General features: G+C 37.5%; 3 protein-coding genes across 5 annotated transcripts; 2 read left to right on the top strand and 1 right to left on the bottom strand.

The window, feature by feature from the left end:
• Positions 1-2,261: 2,261 nt before the first annotated feature.
• On the top strand, positions 2,262-8,710 carry LOC143349578 (hexamerin 70a-like). Its single transcript, XM_076780923.1, is given in 12 exon segments — positions 2,262-2,514; positions 2,716-2,968; positions 3,054-3,222; positions 3,343-3,659; positions 3,725-4,077; positions 4,208-4,623; positions 5,756-6,046; positions 6,132-6,465; positions 6,653-7,059; positions 7,485-7,801; positions 7,870-8,222; positions 8,307-8,710. Coding segments are annotated over 12 exon segments (3,867 nt in total).
• On the bottom strand, positions 2,671-11,814 carry LOC143349433 (methyl farnesoate epoxidase). Its single transcript, XM_076780688.1, has 9 exons — positions 11,676-11,814; positions 11,298-11,595; positions 11,043-11,231; positions 10,783-10,969; positions 10,298-10,415; positions 9,717-9,897; positions 9,290-9,549; positions 9,019-9,211; positions 2,671-3,425 (listed from the first exon to the last, which is right to left on the bottom strand). The coding sequence occupies exons 1-8, from the start codon at positions 11,758-11,760 to the stop codon at positions 9,030-9,032; spliced, it is 1,500 nt and encodes a 499-aa protein (XP_076636803.1). The 5' UTR covers positions 11,761-11,814; the 3' UTR covers positions 2,671-3,425; positions 9,019-9,029.
• A 2,982-nt stretch (positions 11,815-14,796) lies between these two features.
• Positions 14,797-20,985, top strand: LOC143349435 (carboxypeptidase D). Of its 3 annotated transcripts, none has more exons than XM_076780691.1 (9): positions 14,797-14,973; positions 16,172-16,425; positions 16,754-16,887; positions 17,751-17,887; positions 17,979-18,166; positions 18,972-19,267; positions 19,437-19,613; positions 19,919-20,011; positions 20,111-20,985. In XM_076780691.1, exons 2-9 carry the CDS (start codon positions 16,173-16,175, stop codon positions 20,294-20,296), a joined length of 1,464 nt encoding a protein of 487 aa, XP_076636806.1. In that variant the 5' UTR covers positions 14,797-14,973; position 16,172; the 3' UTR covers positions 20,297-20,985. The 3 variants fall into 3 exon arrangements, with proteins under 3 accessions (XP_076636806.1, XP_076636804.1, XP_076636805.1); XM_076780689.1 differs by having other exon boundaries at positions 14,835-14,973; positions 18,963-19,267; XM_076780690.1 differs by lacking the exon at positions 14,797-14,973 and adding an exon at positions 16,063-16,078 and having other exon boundaries at positions 18,963-19,267.
• The last annotated feature ends 60 nt before the right edge of the window (positions 20,986-21,045 follow it).

The raw sequence follows: 21,045 nt of genomic DNA, 5'->3' as shown, positions 1-21,045 counted from the left end.
ATGACAGTGACATAATCATGGTCATTTGGAAATAATTATTTCATAATATTGTAATATAAACCGATGCAACGTAAAAGAAATGAAAATCTCGAAATTTTTGCTTTCTTTTACAAGGAGCATTAAACGAAGTAAAGAAATTTAAGTTGCAAGTACTTTATTCGAAAGTTACTTGGAAAATATTTCTTTTAGAGTGTACAGTATTTTATTATTTTAATTTTGTGGGAATTTGGGGGTTCAAATGAGCAAAATTTCCTCTCAGAAACACCTTTTAAAGTACCTACCTACGTACACGAGGCATCCTCGTCGACGCTTCGTTACAGACAAAAGACACACCGTACAAAAGTAGTAATTCAAAAGAACTGTAGGTGGCGCAGAAACAAATGGCGCTTTATTTTTAAAAAATTCATCATCAGCAAATTCCTTTTTAGTACAACTACTGTACTCTTTTTTCACAATTTACTTTCGAATTAAGAACTCTTTTAAACACGTATTTATTAATCAAAGAGAAAGTATGATGCTTCAAATTATTAAAATGAAATATTTTATTCATTGAAATAATTTTTTAAAATAGGATTTTATTCAAATATTACGTGGAAATATTTCTGTGATTATATAAAATATCTTATTTATTTAATTTATTGTCAGAAAATAAAATACTTGTATTCTTTTCTCCCGAAGCATTAAAAAATAAGCTTAGATTAATTTGGAACGTGAAATAAATTTTAAGAAATACATACATACATAACATACCGATAGATATTCAATTTTCGTTAAATAACATCAGGTTATCCTTTGACCAATGAAATCTACTATACGATTGTCGGTCACCTTTGACATTAAAATCTGCTGTGTCGGATCATGCAGCCGGAGAAAGTATATTATCGTTATTTCATGTAAACACGATGATATTTCGATTAATCGGTTTGTTCCAGACCACGACAAACCTAATCAATAGTAGATAATCGAAAACTAATTAAATATTATAAATATTTATACAATATTATAAAAAAAATTGTAACTATGCAATTGATAATGAATATAGATATTGTATTTCCTTATAATAAATTAAAATAATAAAATATTGTAACAAAAAATATTTTCCAAGAAACCTTCGATTAAAATCGTATTTTAAAGAATCTTTTTAAGAAATAAAATTCTCCCAAATTAAATTATTTTATTCTTGTAAAAATAAATGAAGATATTGTATCATCTGATAATAAATTAGAGTAATGAAATATTTTTCAAACAACCTTCGAATAAAATTTAGTTCAAACAAATCTTTCCAAGCAGTAAAATATTTTATTTTGGAAAGTATATGTACGATCCAATAAAAAATATTAATTTGTTATTAAAGATAGTATCGTAGTCAATTTTTGATGGAAAGAGCCTGGTTTTGGCTGAATCTCACCCTATCAACGTAAACGGTTGCGAAACAGAAGCGAAAAAGAAGATAAAGCGATTAACCACCCTCGCGACCGTGGTCTAAATCGACCCTGATACATTATCAACCTGTTATCAGGACCAGTGTCATAAGAAGCACGGTATATAAATCTCTCGACAAATTCGGTTAATCCAACTTTGGTTCAACGATGATCGCGAAGATGAGATCCGTTCTGTGCATTTTGGCCGGCTGCTTCTTCCTGGCGCAGGCTGTGCAAATTCCAAGCCAGGTCACCGACAAGTCGCACCTCGTCCAGCAGAAGATCATCTACGAGCTCTTCTGGCATGTCGACCAACCCACCATCTTCTTCCCAGAACTCATCCAGAAATCGCGACGCTTTAACGTCGCTGACAACGTCGACAAGTTCTCGGACAAGGTGAAATCTCCCACCATTTCTATTTCTATTCTTCTGAAAATGTCTGCAACGTAAGCTGGAGACTTCTATAACATTTCTTTCATTAATTTCCACGGTACATACAAGATTCATCGAGTTACTCCCTTTGTCTTCTTCGGCATTTTGAGCTCTTGAATTTAAAAACGTTAATTAATCCCAGGAAGCAATCGATTTCCCATCGATTCTATTTCTATTTCTTTGAAAATATCAGCAACATAAGCTTGGAGACTGTTCTATTCATTTCTTCCATTAATTTCCACGGTACATACAAGATTCATCGAGTTACTCCCTTTGTCTTCTTTGGCATTTTGAGCCTTTGAATTTAAAAATGATAATTAATTCCAGGAAGCAATCACCGAGTTCTTGGACCTTCTGAAACATGGAATCCTGCCACGCGGACAAGTGTTCACGGTCTCGAACCCTGAAATGCGCCATCAGGCTGTGGTGCTTTTCCGAGTCCTCTACAGCGCGAAGAACTTTGACGCCTTCTACAACACGGCTGTCTGGGCCAGATTCAACGTGAACGAGATGATGTTCACTTACAGTTTGAGCGTGGCTATCATGCATCGTCCTGACACCAAGCATTTCAAGCTGCCGCCGTTGTACGAACTGTTGCCCAACATGTTCTTCAACGACGACGTCATGCAAAGAGCTTACAACATTGCTATGGGCGACGTAGGTTAGTGCAACTCATTTTATAGGTCAAAGAAGACGATAAACTGTGCTAATTTGCTCTTCTATTCGTACGTCGTCCATTTCTTCGATACGATGACAATGGTACCTTTGAGAACCAATAAACTAACGAATAAACACTTGTTTAAATTTTGTACTAATAGAAGTTAATGAGGAGCCTATTTTAATGAAAATTGTTTTAATTCAGCGATGGGCGTGACGAAGACGGTGGAGGGTGTCAACCACTACGTACTTCCAGCAAACTACAGTGGCTGGTACGTGACGAGGAAAGATACACCCGAATTGAAAATGAGTTACTTCACCGAGGATGTTGAGCTGAACAACTTTTACTTCTTGATAAACCAGGTCTTCCCTCGCTTCATGTCAAGCAAGATGTACAACTTACCAAGCCAAGCTCGTGGTGAATACTACTTCTTCGTGCACAAGCAATTATTGTGCAGGTATAACGCTCTTGTTATCTTTTTATTCCTGAACAAAAGTATGAACGAGACAAGTGGCTTTACACAATAATTAAATTCGTTTCAGATACCACTTGGAGAGACTTGCAAACGACTTGGGCGAGATCGAGTACGTGAGCGTGGACAGGCCTATTGTAAATGGATTCTACCCCACGATGCACCATCGCAATGGACTTCCCCTCCCACACAGGGAATCGAATTCAGTCGTGCCTCTTCGAATGCACAGATTAATTCAGGTGAGATTTTTAATTATAACCAGTAATGAGCAGTGATGGTACTTGCCAGTGGTAAAAGCCAGGTTCAGAAGTCCTTTTTACAAGTTCATTGACGATGCCCATCTTCGAAATCCGTTACAGATGGTCAAGGATCTCCACAACAGAATTTCAACCGCCATCGATCTTGGTTACGTCGTAGACTCCAAGGGCCACCACATCGACATCTACACAGAGAACGGACTTAACATTTTAGGTAACATCATAGAAGGTAACGCAGACAGCGTCAACCCGAGATTATACGGAGAATTGGACCTCGTCGCCAGGAAAATCTTAGGATTCGGTTTGGAATCCAACGTAAAGTATCAGATAGTGCCCAGCGCCCTCGAATACTTCACCACTAGCCTGAGGGACCCTGTCTTCTACAGCATGTACAAGAACATCCTCACTTATTACCTCAGGTTTGCATCAAACTAACTAACGAATTAAGAGAGCCAGGCAAATCTAAAGATTCGAACAATTCTAGATACAAGGAGAACATTCCAAAGTACACGAGGGAAGATTTGCTGTTCTCTGGCGTAGAGGTACAATCCGTGACCGTGGACAAGCTGATGACTTACTTTGATCACTTCGACTCGATGCTGAACAACGGCGTGTCGATCCACAACCACAAGGAAGCCATGAACACTCTCATCATGGCTCGCCAGCACCGTCTGAACCACAAACCCTTCACCTACCACATCGCCGTCAACAGCGACAAGAACACCAAAGCGATGGTGCGCATCTTCTTGGGACCTAAACACGACGTCTATGGACACGAGCTTGACCTCACGAAGAACTACATGACCTTCCTCGAGATGGACCAATTCGTCGTTGACCGTACGTATACCTCACGAATCATTAAATAATTAGGCACTCTAGGATCTAGTAACAACTGGGTAAACAAGGGGTTGATGGAAGAGAAGCTTTCGTTAAGCTTCTACGACTGACAAAATGGTTATTCTTTCAGTGAAAGCTGGAATGAACAACATCGACAGAAGCAGCCACGAGTCTCTGTACGTGATGCCGGACGAGGTTTCCAGCACCACGTTGTACAAGAAGATCCTGGCTAGCATCGACAGCGCTGACCCCTTCAGCTACTCTACGCAGACCACCGGATTCCCCGAAAGACTCATCTTGCCCAAGGGTAGGAAGGAGGGCATGACCTACAAGCTTTTCGTTATGGTTTCGCCGATCGATGAGAAGAAATTCACGAACATCGTGCTGCCCGCCTGGGGTCGTCAGCCCTACGACGGACGTTCCATGGGATTCCCCTTGGACCGACCAGTCGACCCCTTACACTTCGCCGTTCCTAACATGATGTTGACCGATGTGGTTATCTATCACAAGGAAATGGAGGAGCTGAACGTTCCCGTTTAGATACGAGCATGGTATTTTTAAGTTATCACCGGTCATAGTTTCCTCGAGAAAGAGATGTATAAAGAGACAGAATAAAATGAAATTATACTAATTCTCATAGATTTCACTCAACCCTTACGTACTCTCCCACGATCCTAGCGTAAGTATTTGTTTATTAAACAAACGCACGAGAACTGTTATTGGCGTACTCAAACACGTAAAACACGGGTGTTGTTGTCACACTTGTTTAGTAGTCTGTGATGAGATTATTGGCCTAACAATGTGTCTTTGTAAACGACCTTTATTTGTTCATAAAATTGTTCATAATACTACGATATAAACACTTTTAAACAGTTTCAAATTGTGCGTTTAACGTTCCCAAAGTTCTATACGAGGGAACATTAGTACTATTTACGGATATTAAACTGTCATTAAAACGAAAGCAATGCAAGTAAACATTTACGCGATAAAGTAGCAGCTGCTTAGACAAAGCGGCTTCCTTTCCAGCATAAATCATTAAATTATCGGCCAGACAAAAGAATCGTCGTACGTTATTAACGAAGCATGGACTACTAACGGGAAAGAAAAGCTATGATCTCGAGTAAAAAGCAAGTGTTTTACACGATAACAATTATCATCGTTCGATAGCGTGTCTTAATACATTTATATCTGTCGTTACGAAAATATAAATAAATTACGATTAAAGTAACCGTATACAAACATGTACGTACATCGAAACGTGTTTAATCGTGTTTAAATCGTTTTTACGAAAATGAATTTTTTCGTACAAAGGCGCTTGAGAAAATTGAATTTAACCACGCGAAAGTATCGGGTTTGGCCTTTAAAATGACATTACAAAGATTGTTGCACAACTATTATGAGCGTTGAGGTCACGTATCCCAATACTAAAACATACTTTTCCAATCCTCTAATTACATAATAAATTTCTATACGAGTTGCACGCCCCTGTTTTCGTTCTTTAAAAATATGCGTTCGCATAAACATCCGCGGCCTGCTCGCGATATTGTACGTGCTTGCCTCGCCCTTACCGATAATGGACTTTTTTATAATTGACATTTCTGTTAATTGACGTTGCAATAATCGACGTTCCACTGTACCGAACAAACTGCTCGTTCACGAATAATAAATAATCAAGGAGGGGATGATGGAGTATAAGAATGATCAGCGGAACAACCAGCCACGCTTTGGGATCCAGTTTGTCACCCGATACAAGATGCTGAGGCTGTGGCTGTTAGGGCTGCTGGCCGTTTCGTTCGTCCAGGCGGCGTACTACGACACAAAAACGGCCGACACAGCCTTTCTTCTCAAGCAGAAGAAAGTTTACAATCTTCTCTACCATGTTAGCCAGCCTATGGTGGTGAATCGTGACCTGTACGAGGAGGGCCAAGCATGGAACATCGAAGCAAACGCCAATTCCTACGGGAACAAGGTCAGTAACTAGTCGAAAGGTTAATCTTTGCGAATTTAATAATTTTCAAAAGATTACTATTCTTTCCTTTTCTTTGTTCTCTTAGGCCGCGATGAAATTCCTCTCCGTGTACGAGAATGGAATGCTTGGTCGCGGGGAAATGTTTTCGGTTTACTACCCAAAGTTGCTGAAAGAAATGGCAGCTCTGTTCGACCTTTTCTATTACGCGAACGACTTCGAAGTTTTCTACAAGACAGCCCTGTGGGCAAGGGTTAACGTGAACGAGGGCCAATTCATCTTTGCCCTTTACAACGCGGTGCTGAAAAGGCCAGACACCAAATATATTCAACTTCCGCCAATGTACGAACTTTATCCATACTGTTTCTTCAACTCCGAAGTGCTTAACAAGGCCCATCATCCCAAGGATTTCGGCATGTTGGGTAATTATCTCATTCATTTGGTCCTGAACTTTATTTAGTCTCGTTTACCTTTAATTCTAACGTCAGTTCAGAAGCACTACCTATGACTGAAAGGTGAAAAAATGTCGTATCAATTGATATTAGCTACTAACGACCACGGTTGAGCGTTTTCACAAAGCCACCAATGTTAACAAATGCTTAATTTCAGTTTCGGAATCTCCAAACAACATAACATACGTAATCAACGCAAATTATTCTGGCTGGTACTTCAATCGCGAGTACTACATGGAGAACAAATTGAACTATTTCGTGGAGGATATCGGCCTAAACTCGTATTACTTCTTCTTCCGGCAAGAGTACCCGTTCTGGCAAGAGTCCAAAGAATATGGTTTCCCTTCTTACCGCGGTGAGGAATATTTATACGGTCATAAGCTATTGTTGAACAGATACAATCTCGAAAGATTGGCCAACGATCTGCCCAAGATCGAAGACTTTAATTGGAACAAACCCTTCTACCCCGGTTACTACCCGACGATGACCTTCAACAATGGATTACCATTCGCTCAGAGGCCCAGCTGGATCTCCTACCCGTATTACAAATACAAATACATCAAGGTAAGAACAATATATTCTCAAAGTTCACCAACGCAATTCACAGTACTCACATCCACAATTTACAAGTTCACTTTCTACATCGAGATACTGAGCCCATCTCTAAATAATTCCAAGACCCAAGCCTACGTTCGACAAGGCCCCCATCATCTTCCGTGAGGACCTCACTTTGCTTGTAAATTATTTCATGGGCCCTACGACACTTTGCACCTAAGAGTTTTATAACTTAATGTTTATCCATCCTAAACTCTACCATCAGACAAAGTTTCGCTTAAATCGTCGCCCCCTAAAGTCTTACTTAATGTTTATCTATCCTAAACTCTACCATCAGACAAAGTTTCGCTTAAATCGTCGCCCCCCAAAGTCTTACTCTCTTCTGAGTAGTCTAATTAAGCACCAATCGATTAATACGACTGCATTTGTTAAAGGATATCAGTGATATGGAATCTAGATTAACTGCAGCGATCGATTCTGGCTTTGTGCTGGGCAGTAACGGGAAATGGCACAATATTTACACCCGTGAAGGCCTGAACATGCTCGGGAACATGATCGAGGGTAACGCAGACTCTTGCAACAGAGAGTTTTATGGCAGCATCGACGCCTTTGGCAGGAAGATCCTAGGCTTCAATTTAGAATCTATGACCAACTATCAAATACTTCCTAGTGCTTTGGAAACTTATTCCGCTTCTATGAGGGATCCCGCCTTCTACCGTCTGTACAAGAGGATTCTCGATTACTATCGCAGGTGACCATTCAAAATCATTTTTTATCCATTGAAACAAAGGGTAAGTTAACGTTATTCGATGCTTGCAGATTCAAAATGCGCGAGAAGCCATACACGATGGAAGAAATTGTTTTCCCGAATCTAAACATCCAATCTTTCGCCGTTGATAAGTTAATAACGTATTTCGATCAATTCGATACGACCATCAGCAACGGTTTAATGGTCAAAGACGACGCAGAGGCCGAAACACTTTACATCAAAGTCAGGCAATACCGTTTGAATCACAAACCGTTCAACTTCCACATCGCGGTAAACGCGGACAAACCAATGAAGGCAGCCATTAGGATCTTCCTTGGCCCAGCAAGTACCTCGCATTACAAATTAATAGACCTGCAAGAGAGTTTGGAATATTTCTACGAAATGGACAACTGGATCGTCGATCGTAAGTATTCATTTTTTGATTATTACATTAAGCAAATTAATCTGAAATTATATAATAATGCGAGTTCTTGTATATTTTCAACAGTGAACGCAGGACTAAACAAAATCACACGTAGCAGCAAAGACTGTTACTTCCTGAGCCCCGATCAAGAACCGAGTGAACTGTTTTACCAAAAGGTGATGAGATCTTTGAATACCAGCGAACCATTCACATACAACAAACGAATCTCAGGATTCCCAGAAAGATTGCTGTTACCAAGAGGCAAAAAAGAAGGAATGCCTTTCCAATTGTTCTTGTACATTAATCCAGTCTCGAAGGAGGAACCGTTCTATTCTAGAATATGGGGCAACTATGTGTTCGATGGTAAATCATTTGGTTTCCCTCTGGATAAGCCTTACTACGATTTCCCGTTCAAGGGACCTAACATAATGTTCAAAAAAGTTTTCATTTATCACAAGGACGACTACGACATGAATATTACTTATTGATTACATTTCTTTCGTTTGTACCCTTCGCATTTACTTTTGTAATAACATACTTCTTATAATAAATGTTACTTTGTCTTTCTACCAATCTATCTTCCTTCATTTTCCCATACCCCAATAAAAAGATATTTTTCTGTATTAAACTTAAGCGTAAAATATCAAGGGATGTTCACAGCCCCTAAAGTTAGGAGTCGAAAAAACATTTTTCAGAATATCATCTCAGGAAAGGACTAGAGACAAATGTTTTTACACGTTTATTGTATACAGTGTCGTATTAAAGGATAGATTTAGCTTAATAAATAAAATCTTACCATTTTTGGTATCAATATCTTTGAACGACCATAATGTCCATCTCAGGCGGTGCAAGGATGAAGCCATCGATTCCTCGAAGGCAAGGTTCCGGATGATCTTCCAGCAGCTTGAAATGCAGCTTTTGGAATAAGCATGCTGCAAAGAGAAAAAGCGTACTTTTTGCTGCGGTTTCTCCCAGACATTTTCTGCGACCTGGACATAAATAGATAACAACAAAGATTTAGTTACATTTATTAATTATATCTCTAGCAGAATAGAAGATAATACTACCTAATCCGAAAGGCATAACCCAGGGGTCATCGACGAATTGTCCATTTTCATCGATAAATCTTTCGGGACGGAACTCTTTTGGATCTCCCCAGTGTTCTTTGTCCATGTGAACGCTTTTAAGATTCGCTAACAACGAATAATTCTTTTTAATTTCAAAACCTAGTAAATTCGAATCTGCTAACGCTCTATGTGGAATAGTGGTTGCAGTGATGTTCGCTACTCTCGATACTTCTGTTAAGACTGCGTTCAGATATGGCAATCTATAAGCGAATATAGTAGAAATTAAAAAAGGAATCAGATTGCAATTGTTTAAAAATATTTTTAGAGCTCCTTAAAAAGAGTTTTCAGATTAAGAAATTTTAAACAACCTACGCTCCTTTCTTACTTTTAAACCATACGCTTATAAGATGTTCACGATATATCTTACCGATTTTTATCGCTAAGAGAAGGGCAAATATCCCTGCCTATGACTTTATCAATTTCATCGTGCACTTTGTTTTGCACATCCTCATGTACTACGAGGAACGCGATTATGAAGCCAATGGTATTGTCCGTAGTATCTACCCCAGCGATAAACAAATCCTTTAAAACGTACGTTAATTGATTTTCTAAAACAAAATATTTCATCCATGGAAAAAGTGGGCAGAGACGAACATTTACAATCGCATATGGGATCTTTTGCCGTCTGCATCTCGTGAGAACAGACACTCCGTACTCCGCGGAGCAGATTAAACTAACAACGGTTTTTTACACGATTTTAAATGGCTCCAAAGGTAAAAATGTAACGAATTGAGGTCAAGAGACCGTGGCGGCCGGGGTGGCCATGTGTTGGTTCCACCTTGTCCTATTTATCGGTTTGCGAAAGTGTTGTTCAGGACTGTTCTCACTACGAGACGGAAATGTGACGAGCACCATTTTTATTTCAAAATATATATTATTATCATATGATATGAGGACCACTGTTTATTTTAACTTAAACTTAAGAATAATTACAGGAAACAAAATTACCTGTGAAAGAAGAGAAAGATGACTTTGCTTTTTGTTCGTCCACTTCTTGCAAATAAGAATCTATAAAGTTTGTCGATTGGCCACGCATTTTATTCTCCCTATGCTTCGATATTACATCCTGAAAGACATAATAATAACAGTTAAAAATAAAGCGTTAGTTAAAGACGAAAACATGAGGTAATTATAATACACGCGTGTGTACTCAAGGACCATGAGGCCTTTGAGTACACTAGTGACCGAATCACCCTGTATAACAGAGCTATTCATAAAGGAACTACCTCCTATTTACGAATCTTAGGTCAAATGCAAAGTCTCTAATTAAGTTCAGCTAGTAAGTTTATGTATACAAGATCGAAATTAAACAATTTCAAATAATTTTGAAAAAAATATTTTTCGTTGCGGGGGTCAATTACAATTATTTTTGGTGAATAGACATGCCTCCGAAATCCTACGCACTTTCGAGAAAAAAATTCTTTATGACTTACCACAAAAAAGCCATCTATTTGGACTTGTCGCTCTTTGAATAATGAAAATCCTGTTAATCCTGGGAATATGTGCCTCAGAAAAGGAAAGTAATTTAAAATGCCACCGAAAATATTCGAACTTTTAAGAATATCTTTAATTCTGTGTATTGTTTCTTTTAATTCTTTGGTTTCTGTGCCCACGTCGAATCTAAACATAAAAAATCATGACAATTGAAATTCGGTAACTTTTTAATCTAATTTTCTTCAGTCTAACCACGTACTTTGTTCCTTCTATGATGAACCATAAATTGCTAAAAATGGCTACGCTAATGAGAGACTGCAAATTTGTCATTTCCTCATTTTTTGTTAATTCAATAATAATATCCCTCAATGCAATTGCATCTTGCTGAATTATATAATCCATCGTGTACTTTCCAAAGCCAAACTCTCTTAGAGTTCTCAATGCAAACCTGTATAATTATAATTGTTTACATAAGTGTTCGTTTTCGAGTATTCGATTTTTATTGCGAATATACCTCCTTTGTTTTTGCCAAACATCTGTATCTGTGAATACCAATCCTCGTTGAATACCGCCGCATCTGTATTTAAACATAAATCCTTCCGGTCTGCCATCAAATTCTGGTCGATTTAGCATTTCCGTAATGGCAGCTTTTCCGGAAACTATAACCACCGGTTTATCGAAGCCTAATCTGAGACCAACGACTGGACCATACTTGTCAGCCAGTTGATTCCAAACATCGGCATAATATTTTGTCTCTTTGAGTAAATTTGCGACATCGATCATGTTCCCAATAAGGGGAAGTCCTCGCGGGCCTTAAATAACAAAACGAATGAAAAATATCTGCTATTAAATTTTTACTCAACTTAAAATCGTTATTAGAAACTTATGTCACCTGGTGGAAATTTGTAGGGTCGTCTATAATCGAACAATATTTTTAAAATCAACACTGTCACAAGACACAAAATACCCAACCACATTGTCGGTTTGGCAAATAGCTTTAATATCGCTAATTCTTCTAACTACTATTGTTTAAATTATTATAATTACACTCGTTACGGTGGTCAAACACTCGACGTAATTTATTGAAGCACTGTTTCGTTGAAGTATTTAATTGTCTATTTTAAGAACTTCGCTTTCATTGTGTAATTAATTCTTTATTACTTAAATCAACTGAACTGTAAAACCATGTATTATCCAATTAGAACACATATACATTGGTGGTACTTCACAGAATGTTAGAGAGTGTTTGACCCTTACTGTATTCACTTTAATCGAAACAAGATTTGTAGAAGGAAGATAGAACTTTGCTCTTCCCATGAACTCGACAAAGTAAAATACCGAAAAGATTGGTTCGAAAGATATTATATACGTAAGATAATCCTTTCACCGAGGTATTGGCCAAGACTGCCAAAGCACAAGGCTTTATATTTACGTACATATGTACATATATGTATGGATTTTCAGCTCCAAAATTACGAAAGAGTTACACCTGCAGCTAGATGATGCAACGGAATGAAGAAAGAGTAATATGGTTTTCTTACATAAAACAGAACACAAGTAAAGAAGTTTTAAAAGTAGAGAGTAACTTAAAACGTACTAAAAATATATATAGTTATTAGTAGGATAGTGTTTACTCTACTATGTATTGGTGTACATAAGGAACAGGTTTTGAGCACGTTAGTGTCACATCTCCATTAGCATGTTTTAAGTAACTTTCTACTCTGAACACTTTTCTACCTGTGTACTATTTACACGTGGATCATAAATGACCCACTGTGGACCGCCTCTTGTACTATTACGTTTTAATAGTACAAGATCGAAGTAGGGCAGAATGTGTTTGTAATACCGGTGTACAAACGGAAGTCGGGGTATCAAGATACAAATGTCGAATATAGATAAAACTTTAACCGTTAGATCGAATAAACGTCACGAATAAATTGGGTTTATCGATCATTAATTTGTCGATCGAATAAAATTTGCCCAAGTCACTTTGCATGTCAGCGTGAAGAGACCTTTAGGAGTAAAGTAGAAAGTAGAGACTCCCGTTCCTCGAACTTTCCCCGCCTATCAAGTCAATTCTATCTCTGGCCTGATTGTAGTTTACTTGCACCCTATATATCGCATGTAAAAAATGACAAATAAAGTTTCTACAATTTGTACAGCACTTAAAAAATGAAAATGTCTCTCTGCAACACCATGAGAAACGTGTATAGATTATCGAGAAACGAATGGCTCCGGTCAAGTTTCACGAGACCTGGGCACGTATGACTCTGATCTTCGGTAATGCTCTGAAATTGCAGTTGAGAAAGTAAAATATGCAGTACTAAGTATGTTAAAATTAGAAGCTGAAAATATCCAGTGACCTTTAAGAATGAGGTCCCGTGGTCATCTCAAGGTAGATCATCGACCGTGAGAAGTTCTCTTCTCCAATCTCCCCACTCTCTCCCTCTTACCATCACCCCCATTTTCCCCAGTTCCACTCTCTACAGCTACTCATACACCGCTGTGACATACTTCCGACTGGAATATTTTTCAAACGCGTTCCATACTACAAGGTTCAACGATCCATCCGAGAGTATGATCTGTTACTTACTAAGCACTGCTAGTAGGACACTGGTCTCGATAGTTCCTGGAACCAGTGCAAGGGCTGTTTCCCGCTCTGGTACAACGTTTTATTATCCACCTTACGTACACATTACCCGACATATCACAGATGAAACTTACGTCTAACAAAATAATATTAATTACAAAACACTTGAATACGTTTCACGTTTAAAAGAATCGTTAGTCTAAACTACCGCGTACTTTTTCCAATATCGTCGGCGTTCGTAGGCCTCCGAGAAAAGTGTGAAACAACGAGCTTTCACTGACTCGAAAATTTCGAACGATATATCGATTACTTTGTTCTACTTACTTTCTCTCTCGTATTCGTACTGGCACCGTTATTTAAAGCAAACTTATACGAGCGTTCCTCGTATGCCGTGCTCTGTTTTCGTATTTTTTCAAGTGGGATTCACATTTTACGCCCGAGTTGCTCCCGTATATGCGTGTGTGCAAAAAATTTGGAATCCAAGACTTCTGATGCGAAACCGAGTACCTCGCACAGTACTTGCAGAAATTAACGGACACGTAAAAAGAAAATCGAAGGTCCGTTTTAAATGGCCCAAGACTTAATTATAATACAATAAAAACCTGTCCTTTCTATCCCTGTAACGATCATAGTTGCGAGAGTAGGCTACAGCATCAGGATACCCACGTGCCCCTTGCCTCTTACTCTTCTTTTTGGCAGTTCTGTAACAATTTAAAAAAGCAGATAAATGGCCATAAAATCAATGGGTCCGAGTGCCTAACATTAGTATTCGTAGCGAGTAAGAAGGCGTGTACAGGAAATGCAGGTATCTTATGTAAATCGAATGGTCCAAGAATAGATTTCTCAAATGGTACCCGTTTCGCGTAATATCGTCGCAGACGTTGATAAACGGGACGAAGCTTGGAAATATCCAGGAACCGTTTACCTGAGATTTTTGGCGAACGATAGAGAAGGTGGGAGCGAGAAGAGAGGAAGCAGAGTTGACTTGGTTGCGGGCGGCGAGAGGAGGAGGAGAGCAGAGAAGAGAAAAGAAGAGAAGGGGTCAGAATGACACGGTTCGTGTGTTACTCATTGTTTTGCCGAAGGTGTAGTGGTAGGGCGCAATGGTGTTAACTGCGTATTTACTAAACGATGAAGGTGTGGTGGTAGTCGTTCCAGACGTCAGATGCTAGTGACGAAGGAAGTGGCTTTCATTAGTAGTGGTGGAGGTGGTGGTAGTGAGCGCGCGGCACACTTCGCGCTTCTCTTTGTAAGTTCTCACAGTATCACGCACCTCGGGTTACTCTCGCAGGTGAAACAAACCGTTCCTCTGTTCGGTCGCGGAATTATTTCTCTTTCTCCATGATTATTCTCTAACCGTGTTTACAAAGGATCGAGCATCCAATGCGTTCAACCGCAAGCGACGGCCTTGGCCTTGCGACTGTTGCAACTGTGCTATGCCATTGAGACCATAAACCTGAAGGAAGATACAGGAGTTCCGTTAGTGTTCCACCTTGCCACGTGCTTGCTGACGATTTTTCAAACCTTTTTTTACCTTCGCTATCCACGCTGGTTGGTCCGATTCCTCCTACTCTGTCTGCGGTCGTCCTCGCTGAATCAGGTAACTCTTCTTCTTTCTTTTACTCTCTTCTTCTTCACGATCTTCAAGAACACGCTCATTGACGCTTGGGCGACAGTTGGTTCGACAGTAATCAATTTTTCAAACGAGTATTCCACCTTATCAAATGTATAAATATCGTAATAAGGTCTAACCTGGTAATTATTTAAACCATAGTCGTGACGATTGACAATTGTTTAACCCTTGTTTGAATTATTGGGGCCGCTGCAGTCACACGCAACTCCAAGGCAACAATTGATAAATATATATTGATGTAATTACTTGAAGGTTCGTGTGGTCCTCTATTACCTCGTCAAGTATTTGACGCTGTGAAATAAAACTGTTTTCCGCTTATCAATTCGGTGTAATTCGACATTACGCGATATAATTGAGTTGTTGGATTTTCGAGGTCGCTGCCTGTGGCCCCGTGATACATTCAACTTATAGCGAGATTGGTTTCTTTATGGTATCACTATGATTCCCTATGGTTAAACTAGACCCAAACTACGGTCACTTATTGTTAGAAAACAAGCTTGAAATTATTGAAAATGACAACACTCCTAAAAGAAGTGATCTTTTGACGCTGGTGATATCGTTTGCTTTATATTTACTAAAAGAAGGAACGCAAACTGCTATTTTTATTTTATTTCGGTATATTTAAACAGTATTTTTACATTTCCTCCCGCGAATACCGCTAACCTTTGATTTTACACAAGTGTGCGCTGATTGATCGACGACTAATTTCGTCCCAGCCCCAATAATTGTAACCCAATTTTTTTTAGCGGCGTCTTGTATTTTTAAGCGCCCATTGAAAACATCGAACAATCATTTAAAAAGAGATCGATCTTAAGCGTGTTCGATCGTAAGAGCAATACAGGAAACGCGTACAATAAAAAATAATTCCAACCATGATAATCTACGATCTCCTGCCATTGTTCCGAAAGCAATTATATTCCTTTATTATATCACGCTGATTCTTTGATTGCAAAATACACCGTCATTTACGTTTGTGGTCGTTGTCATTATCGAATCACCTCCCGCATATAAAGCGCGGTATTGCTCAGAAAAGGTGTTAGTCGAACAAAGCAAGGTACGAACAATACACTAGGTGAATTATAGTAAAGTTTATTTTTCGTAACTAACTTTTAAAATAAATAAAACCAACATTGATAGATGCTTTGCGTTGCTTTCTGATCCGCAGAATGTCTCAACCGATTTTACTCTTTGCCTTCGTGTTTGGAGCGTTTCATGGAACTTCAGCTGCTTCGCAACACGTCAACAAGGATCTCTCCAGTTCTCTCAACCAGTACAATGCTCGTTTTCACGCTTACGAAGAGCCATACAGTATCGACTTCACTTACCATAATTACGAGCAAATGAGCCGTTTTCTGCGAACAACGTCGCTTCGTTTTCAAAACTTAACTGCCCTGTACTCTATCGGGAAATCTGTAAAAGGTACGCCACACGAAACAAAATTATATCATATCTTACAACTATTTGCATTTTTTTAAATACTTTTTAATACACTATTACTTTGTTTATCGACTGAATGTCTTCCTCGACGAGAAGGCGCGGAGTTCGTCTTGGCGCCATTTCTTTTCTTCGTCGCGAGAAACCTGTTGATTCCAGCAAATGACAACTATGAACTGAAAATCGATCTTGATAGTTACATACGTCTAATTATATTATAATAGTTACTTACCTCGATATTATTGAAACGAAAAAGTTTTCATTTTCTTTAGTATTTAAAAATTAGGAGAATTCCAAGATCGCAATTTTTCAGGTCGCGATTTGTGGGTGATGGTTGTTTCTTCCTCGCCGTATGAACACATGATCGGTAAACCAGATGTGAAGTACGTAGCCAATATACATGGAAATGAAGCCGTGGGTCGTGAATTAATGTTACATCTGATTCATGTAAGTAACCGTGTAATATACAGAGTATTCAGCCACCTCTGGGAAAAATTTTAATAAAACATTCTAGAGAACAAAATAAGACGAAAATCAAGGATACTAATTTGTTGATTGAGGCTTCGTTAAAAAGTTATAGAAACATTTTCGAACACACAGTATATTTTCGGTAAAGAATTTTTTTCTCGAAAGTGCGTAGGATTTCGGGGGTATGTCTATTCACCAAAAATGACTGTAATGAACCTCTGCAACTAAAAATAATTTTTTTAGAACGATTTGAAATTTTTTAATTTCGCCGAAAAATTTCACAACTCGAATTTTTTTCTAGGAAATGAGTAGGATTTCGGAAGTATGTCTATTCACCAAAAATGATTGTATTTGACCCCTGTAACTAAAAATAATTTTTTCAGAACGATTTGAAACACATGAAATTTCAGGGGAATCATTCATTCATGATCAGACATTACATCTTCAGTAATGAATTTTTTTCTCGAAACTGGATAGAATTTCGGGGGTATGTATATTGACCAAAAATGATCGTAATTGACCCCCGCAATCGAGAATAATTTTTTTGGAACGATTTGAAATTTTTTAATAACTTTTTAACGAAGCCTCCATCAACAAATTGGTATTCTTGATTTTCGTCTTATTTTGGCCTCTAAAATCTCCCATTAATATTTTTCCCAGGGTTGGCCGATCACCCTGTATATCTTCTACAGCCATTAACCCGAAGTTCGTATAAATACTAAAGAACATTAATTTATTTATTCTAAAAAGTTCATAACAAAGTTATTCCTCAAAAATGAACAATTTAAATCAACTATTATGTTAAGTACTAACATAGATTAAATTTTGTTCTTCGAATTTAGTACTTCGTGACGAATTATGGATCGGATCCATACGTTACGTGGCTCCTAGACAACACTAGAATTCATATTCTTCCATCGATGAACCCTGATGGGTTCGAGGTTTCAAAGGAAGGGTACTGTGAAGGGGGCCAAGGCAGGTAAGACGTTACGACTCTTTATTGATAATATACAATAAACCTAACAATCCAAACGAAGCTTCAAATGAGCAGGTTTGTACACTTCTCGTAGGTATAATGCGCGTGGATTTGATTTGAACCGCAATTTCCCGGACTATTTCAAACAAAACAATAGGAAAAGCCAACCGGAAACGGAGGCTGTTAAGGAATGGGTATCGAAAATCCAGTTCGTATTATCTGGGAGCTTACACGGAGGTGCCTTAGTCGCCAGTTATCCGTTCGATAACACGCCTAATTCACGTAAGTTTGGTTTTATACACGCTTATCACTATATCGTTTCCTGTTTTGCATTAACGATCAAATACATTCCTTTGATTTGAATTGAGCACTAAAAAATTTTTCATTTACAAAAAACTCAACGAGTATTCCAAGAAATTAAACTTGAATTGTACAGTGGGTGTGAAAAGTATTCGTACAGTGACTGTTACTTTCCCTTTGATTTTATTATTGCAGCCAGCCTTCTAAATATTTAATTAACTAAATTAGATGTGATTTTATTAATAATATTATTCCATTCATTTTGTTTATTTTTCTTGATATTTGCATAAATATAAATATTTCTTTTGTTTATTTGACATTGTTGCTCTACAGATTTTCGAGTATACACGTAATACGTTTGTTTAGAAAATATTGTTTAGTAAACATTCAGCATTTTATTCGTAATTAGCCATTGTACGAATACTTTTTACAGAGACTGTACATGTGAACACTTGTTGTGGCTGTAAAGCAAATTATATTCCATTAATAAACATCGTTAAAAGCAATGTCATCGTATTGTGTAACTTTTCATGCTGTCAGGAATATGCCGGTCAGCGCCATTATGCGCAGGTATACAATGTATTTGCTAACTGAATGATCCTCTTATCAGTTTTCGATTAATTAAAACTTAGCAGCTTAATTTATTTAAAATTGTCTTAAATATTGTCGCAAACCTCGCGGTTCATGCTGGTCGATCAAACTTTGCGATTGAATACTATATTTTCTTTGAAAGTTGAGGATATTTGGAAAGATGATATCCGATCAAAGATTTATACAGGCAATTCAGTGTTTCAGAGTTATACTTCAGCGCCAAGTATATCGCCGGACGACGACGTTTTTCAACACCTATCGCTGGTATATTCGCAAAACCATGGTTCGATGTACCAAGGACTGCCCTGTTCGTCGTCTCAACCGGGATTCAAAAATGGTATCACTAATGGCGCACAATGGTACCCACTTACTGGAGGAATGCAAGACTTCAACTACGTATGGAACGGATGTATGGAGATCACATTAGAACTTTCGTGCTGTAAATATCCACCAGCTACCGATTTACAATTTTACTGGGACGAAAATCGCGCAGTAAGTTTGATTTAGAGTCTAATAGAGAAATATTGATATATCCAAACGTTTTGTATTTAAACGATAGCATTCTACGTATCGAAAATTACAATATTTTAAAGTAATTTCATATTGCAAGGGGTAGGCTAATTCGAATACTGATAAAGTACGATTTCTTTGTTCTCTTTAGGCTCTTATTAAGTTCTTAGCAGAAGCTCACAGAGGAGTACGTGGATTTGTCATCGATGAAAACGGAAATCCAATCGAGAGAGCGTCCATTAAAGTAAAATCGCGAGACGTCAGTTTTCTTACCACAAAATACGGCGAATTTTGGAGAATTTTATTACCAGGAATATACAAACTCGAGGTAACATAATCAGTTGATATTTTAATACAGAACCCACTTATGCCAGAACTATTTTGCAATTCGATAGATTTAAAAGTTTCAAGTTTGGTTTCGTTTTACGCACTTTCGAGAAAAAAATTCTTTACCGAAAATATACCGTGTGTTCGAAAATGTTTCTATAACTTTTTAACGAAGCCTCAACCAACAAATTAGTATCCTTGATTTTCGTCTCATTTTGGCCTCTGGAATCCCCCATTAAAATTGTTACAATTATAATTAATTTAATAATTAGTATTCAGGGCATTAATAAAGAATTTTTAATCCAGGTATACGCGAATGGATACCTTCCGCGAGAAGTAGAATTTAGAGTAGTAGAACAACATCCAACGTCTTTCAATGTAACGTTACATAGGACAAGCGTAAGTATAAAATAAAATTGCTATTAATTAACATGTATCACATGATACAACAATATCATTTGATTTGTAAAAGTTTGCTTTCGCGTATGGTAATGATAGAGACATCAAACTGAAGATGAAAATACATCGAGCTTCTACAATGGAAACAGGGATCAAGGTCATCGAGATCATGTGATACATTTTCGACCACATCCTGGGACCAACACGGCTGCCGACGCGAATAGTGGAATTTTCTCATCCCTCAGTAACGGATTTAATTCATTCGTCAGTAATTGGTTTGGATGATCAAGTACAATTTAACGAATGAATTGTTTGTCAAATCGCATCATTGTTGTTTCATGCATAAACCACATCGATTCGATTACGATCATACAAAAATTGAAGCTAGATTTTTAAATGGCAGGCGATTATACTGAAAATAGAAACAATGAAAACATTGTTAAAAATATTTAAATATTCGTGTTACTAAGGCACATGAATATTTTGTTGTTGAAAATATTATAGTTAAAAGAATTAAAATAATTATAGACATTAGCATAAAAATAAATGTTTAAAATATATTTTATCCAATAGGATTCAGACAATTTTCCGTAAATGAACATTTGTTTTAAAAGCTGTTGAAATTGTAAGTGCAATTTAACTTATAAATATTGCGATAGAGACTGAATTAGAATTCTTTCCATTGTTTCTCAATTTTTTTAGTTTTATAATCTTTTGCAATTCCAATAATTTATTTGTAATATAAATTAATTAATGATATTTAATTATTGTTAATATTATTTTTAAGAATATTTAAAAATATATAATGTATTTAGTAATTTTTATGTTTATCACTGTGTGCTGTGTAAAACTCATTACCTAAGTTTAAATGCTACGTTCTGTTATATCTAAACTGATTCTAAAATAATGCACGGAGATATAAATAATGTATTTGTTGTTCAGAATTTCGTAGACGAATTATAAAAAATTGTTACTTAATATTTGTTTCCTTGCAATTTTAATATGCATGCACTTGACAAAATGATCCTGCAATC

This window comes from Colletes latitarsis, chromosome 13 (genome assembly GCF_051014445.1).
Source record: "Colletes latitarsis isolate SP2378_abdomen chromosome 13, iyColLati1, whole genome shotgun sequence".
Taxonomy (NCBI): Eukaryota; Metazoa; Arthropoda; class Insecta; order Hymenoptera; family Colletidae; genus Colletes; species Colletes latitarsis.
This window is presented reverse-complemented; position numbering and strand designations above follow the sequence as displayed.

Bases quoted from the DNA above. Each gene is read 5' to 3' on its own strand.
- LOC143349433 (XM_076780688.1), bottom strand. From the start codon at position 11,760: ATGTGGTTGGGTATTTTGTGTCTTGTGACAGTGTTGATTTTAAAAATA. The intron at 11,232-11,297 runs GTATATTCGCAA...ATAATTATACAG, and splicing joins GTTTGGCAAAAACAAAGGAG to GTTTGCATTGAGAACTCTAA. The intron at 9,212-9,289 runs GTAGTATTATCT...ATTTATGTCCAG, and splicing joins GGTTATGCCTTTCGGATTAG to GTCGCAGAAAATGTCTGGGA.
- LOC143349435 (XM_076780689.1), top strand. From the start codon at position 16,173: ATGTCTCAACCGATTTTACTCTTTGCCTTCGTGTTTGGAGCGTTTCAT. The intron at 19,268-19,436 runs GTAAGTTTGATT...TGTTCTCTTTAG, and splicing joins ACTGGGACGAAAATCGCGCA to GCTCTTATTAAGTTCTTAGC. The intron at 20,012-20,110 runs GTAAGTATAAAA...TGGTAATGATAG, and splicing joins TAACGTTACATAGGACAAGC to AGACATCAAACTGAAGATGA.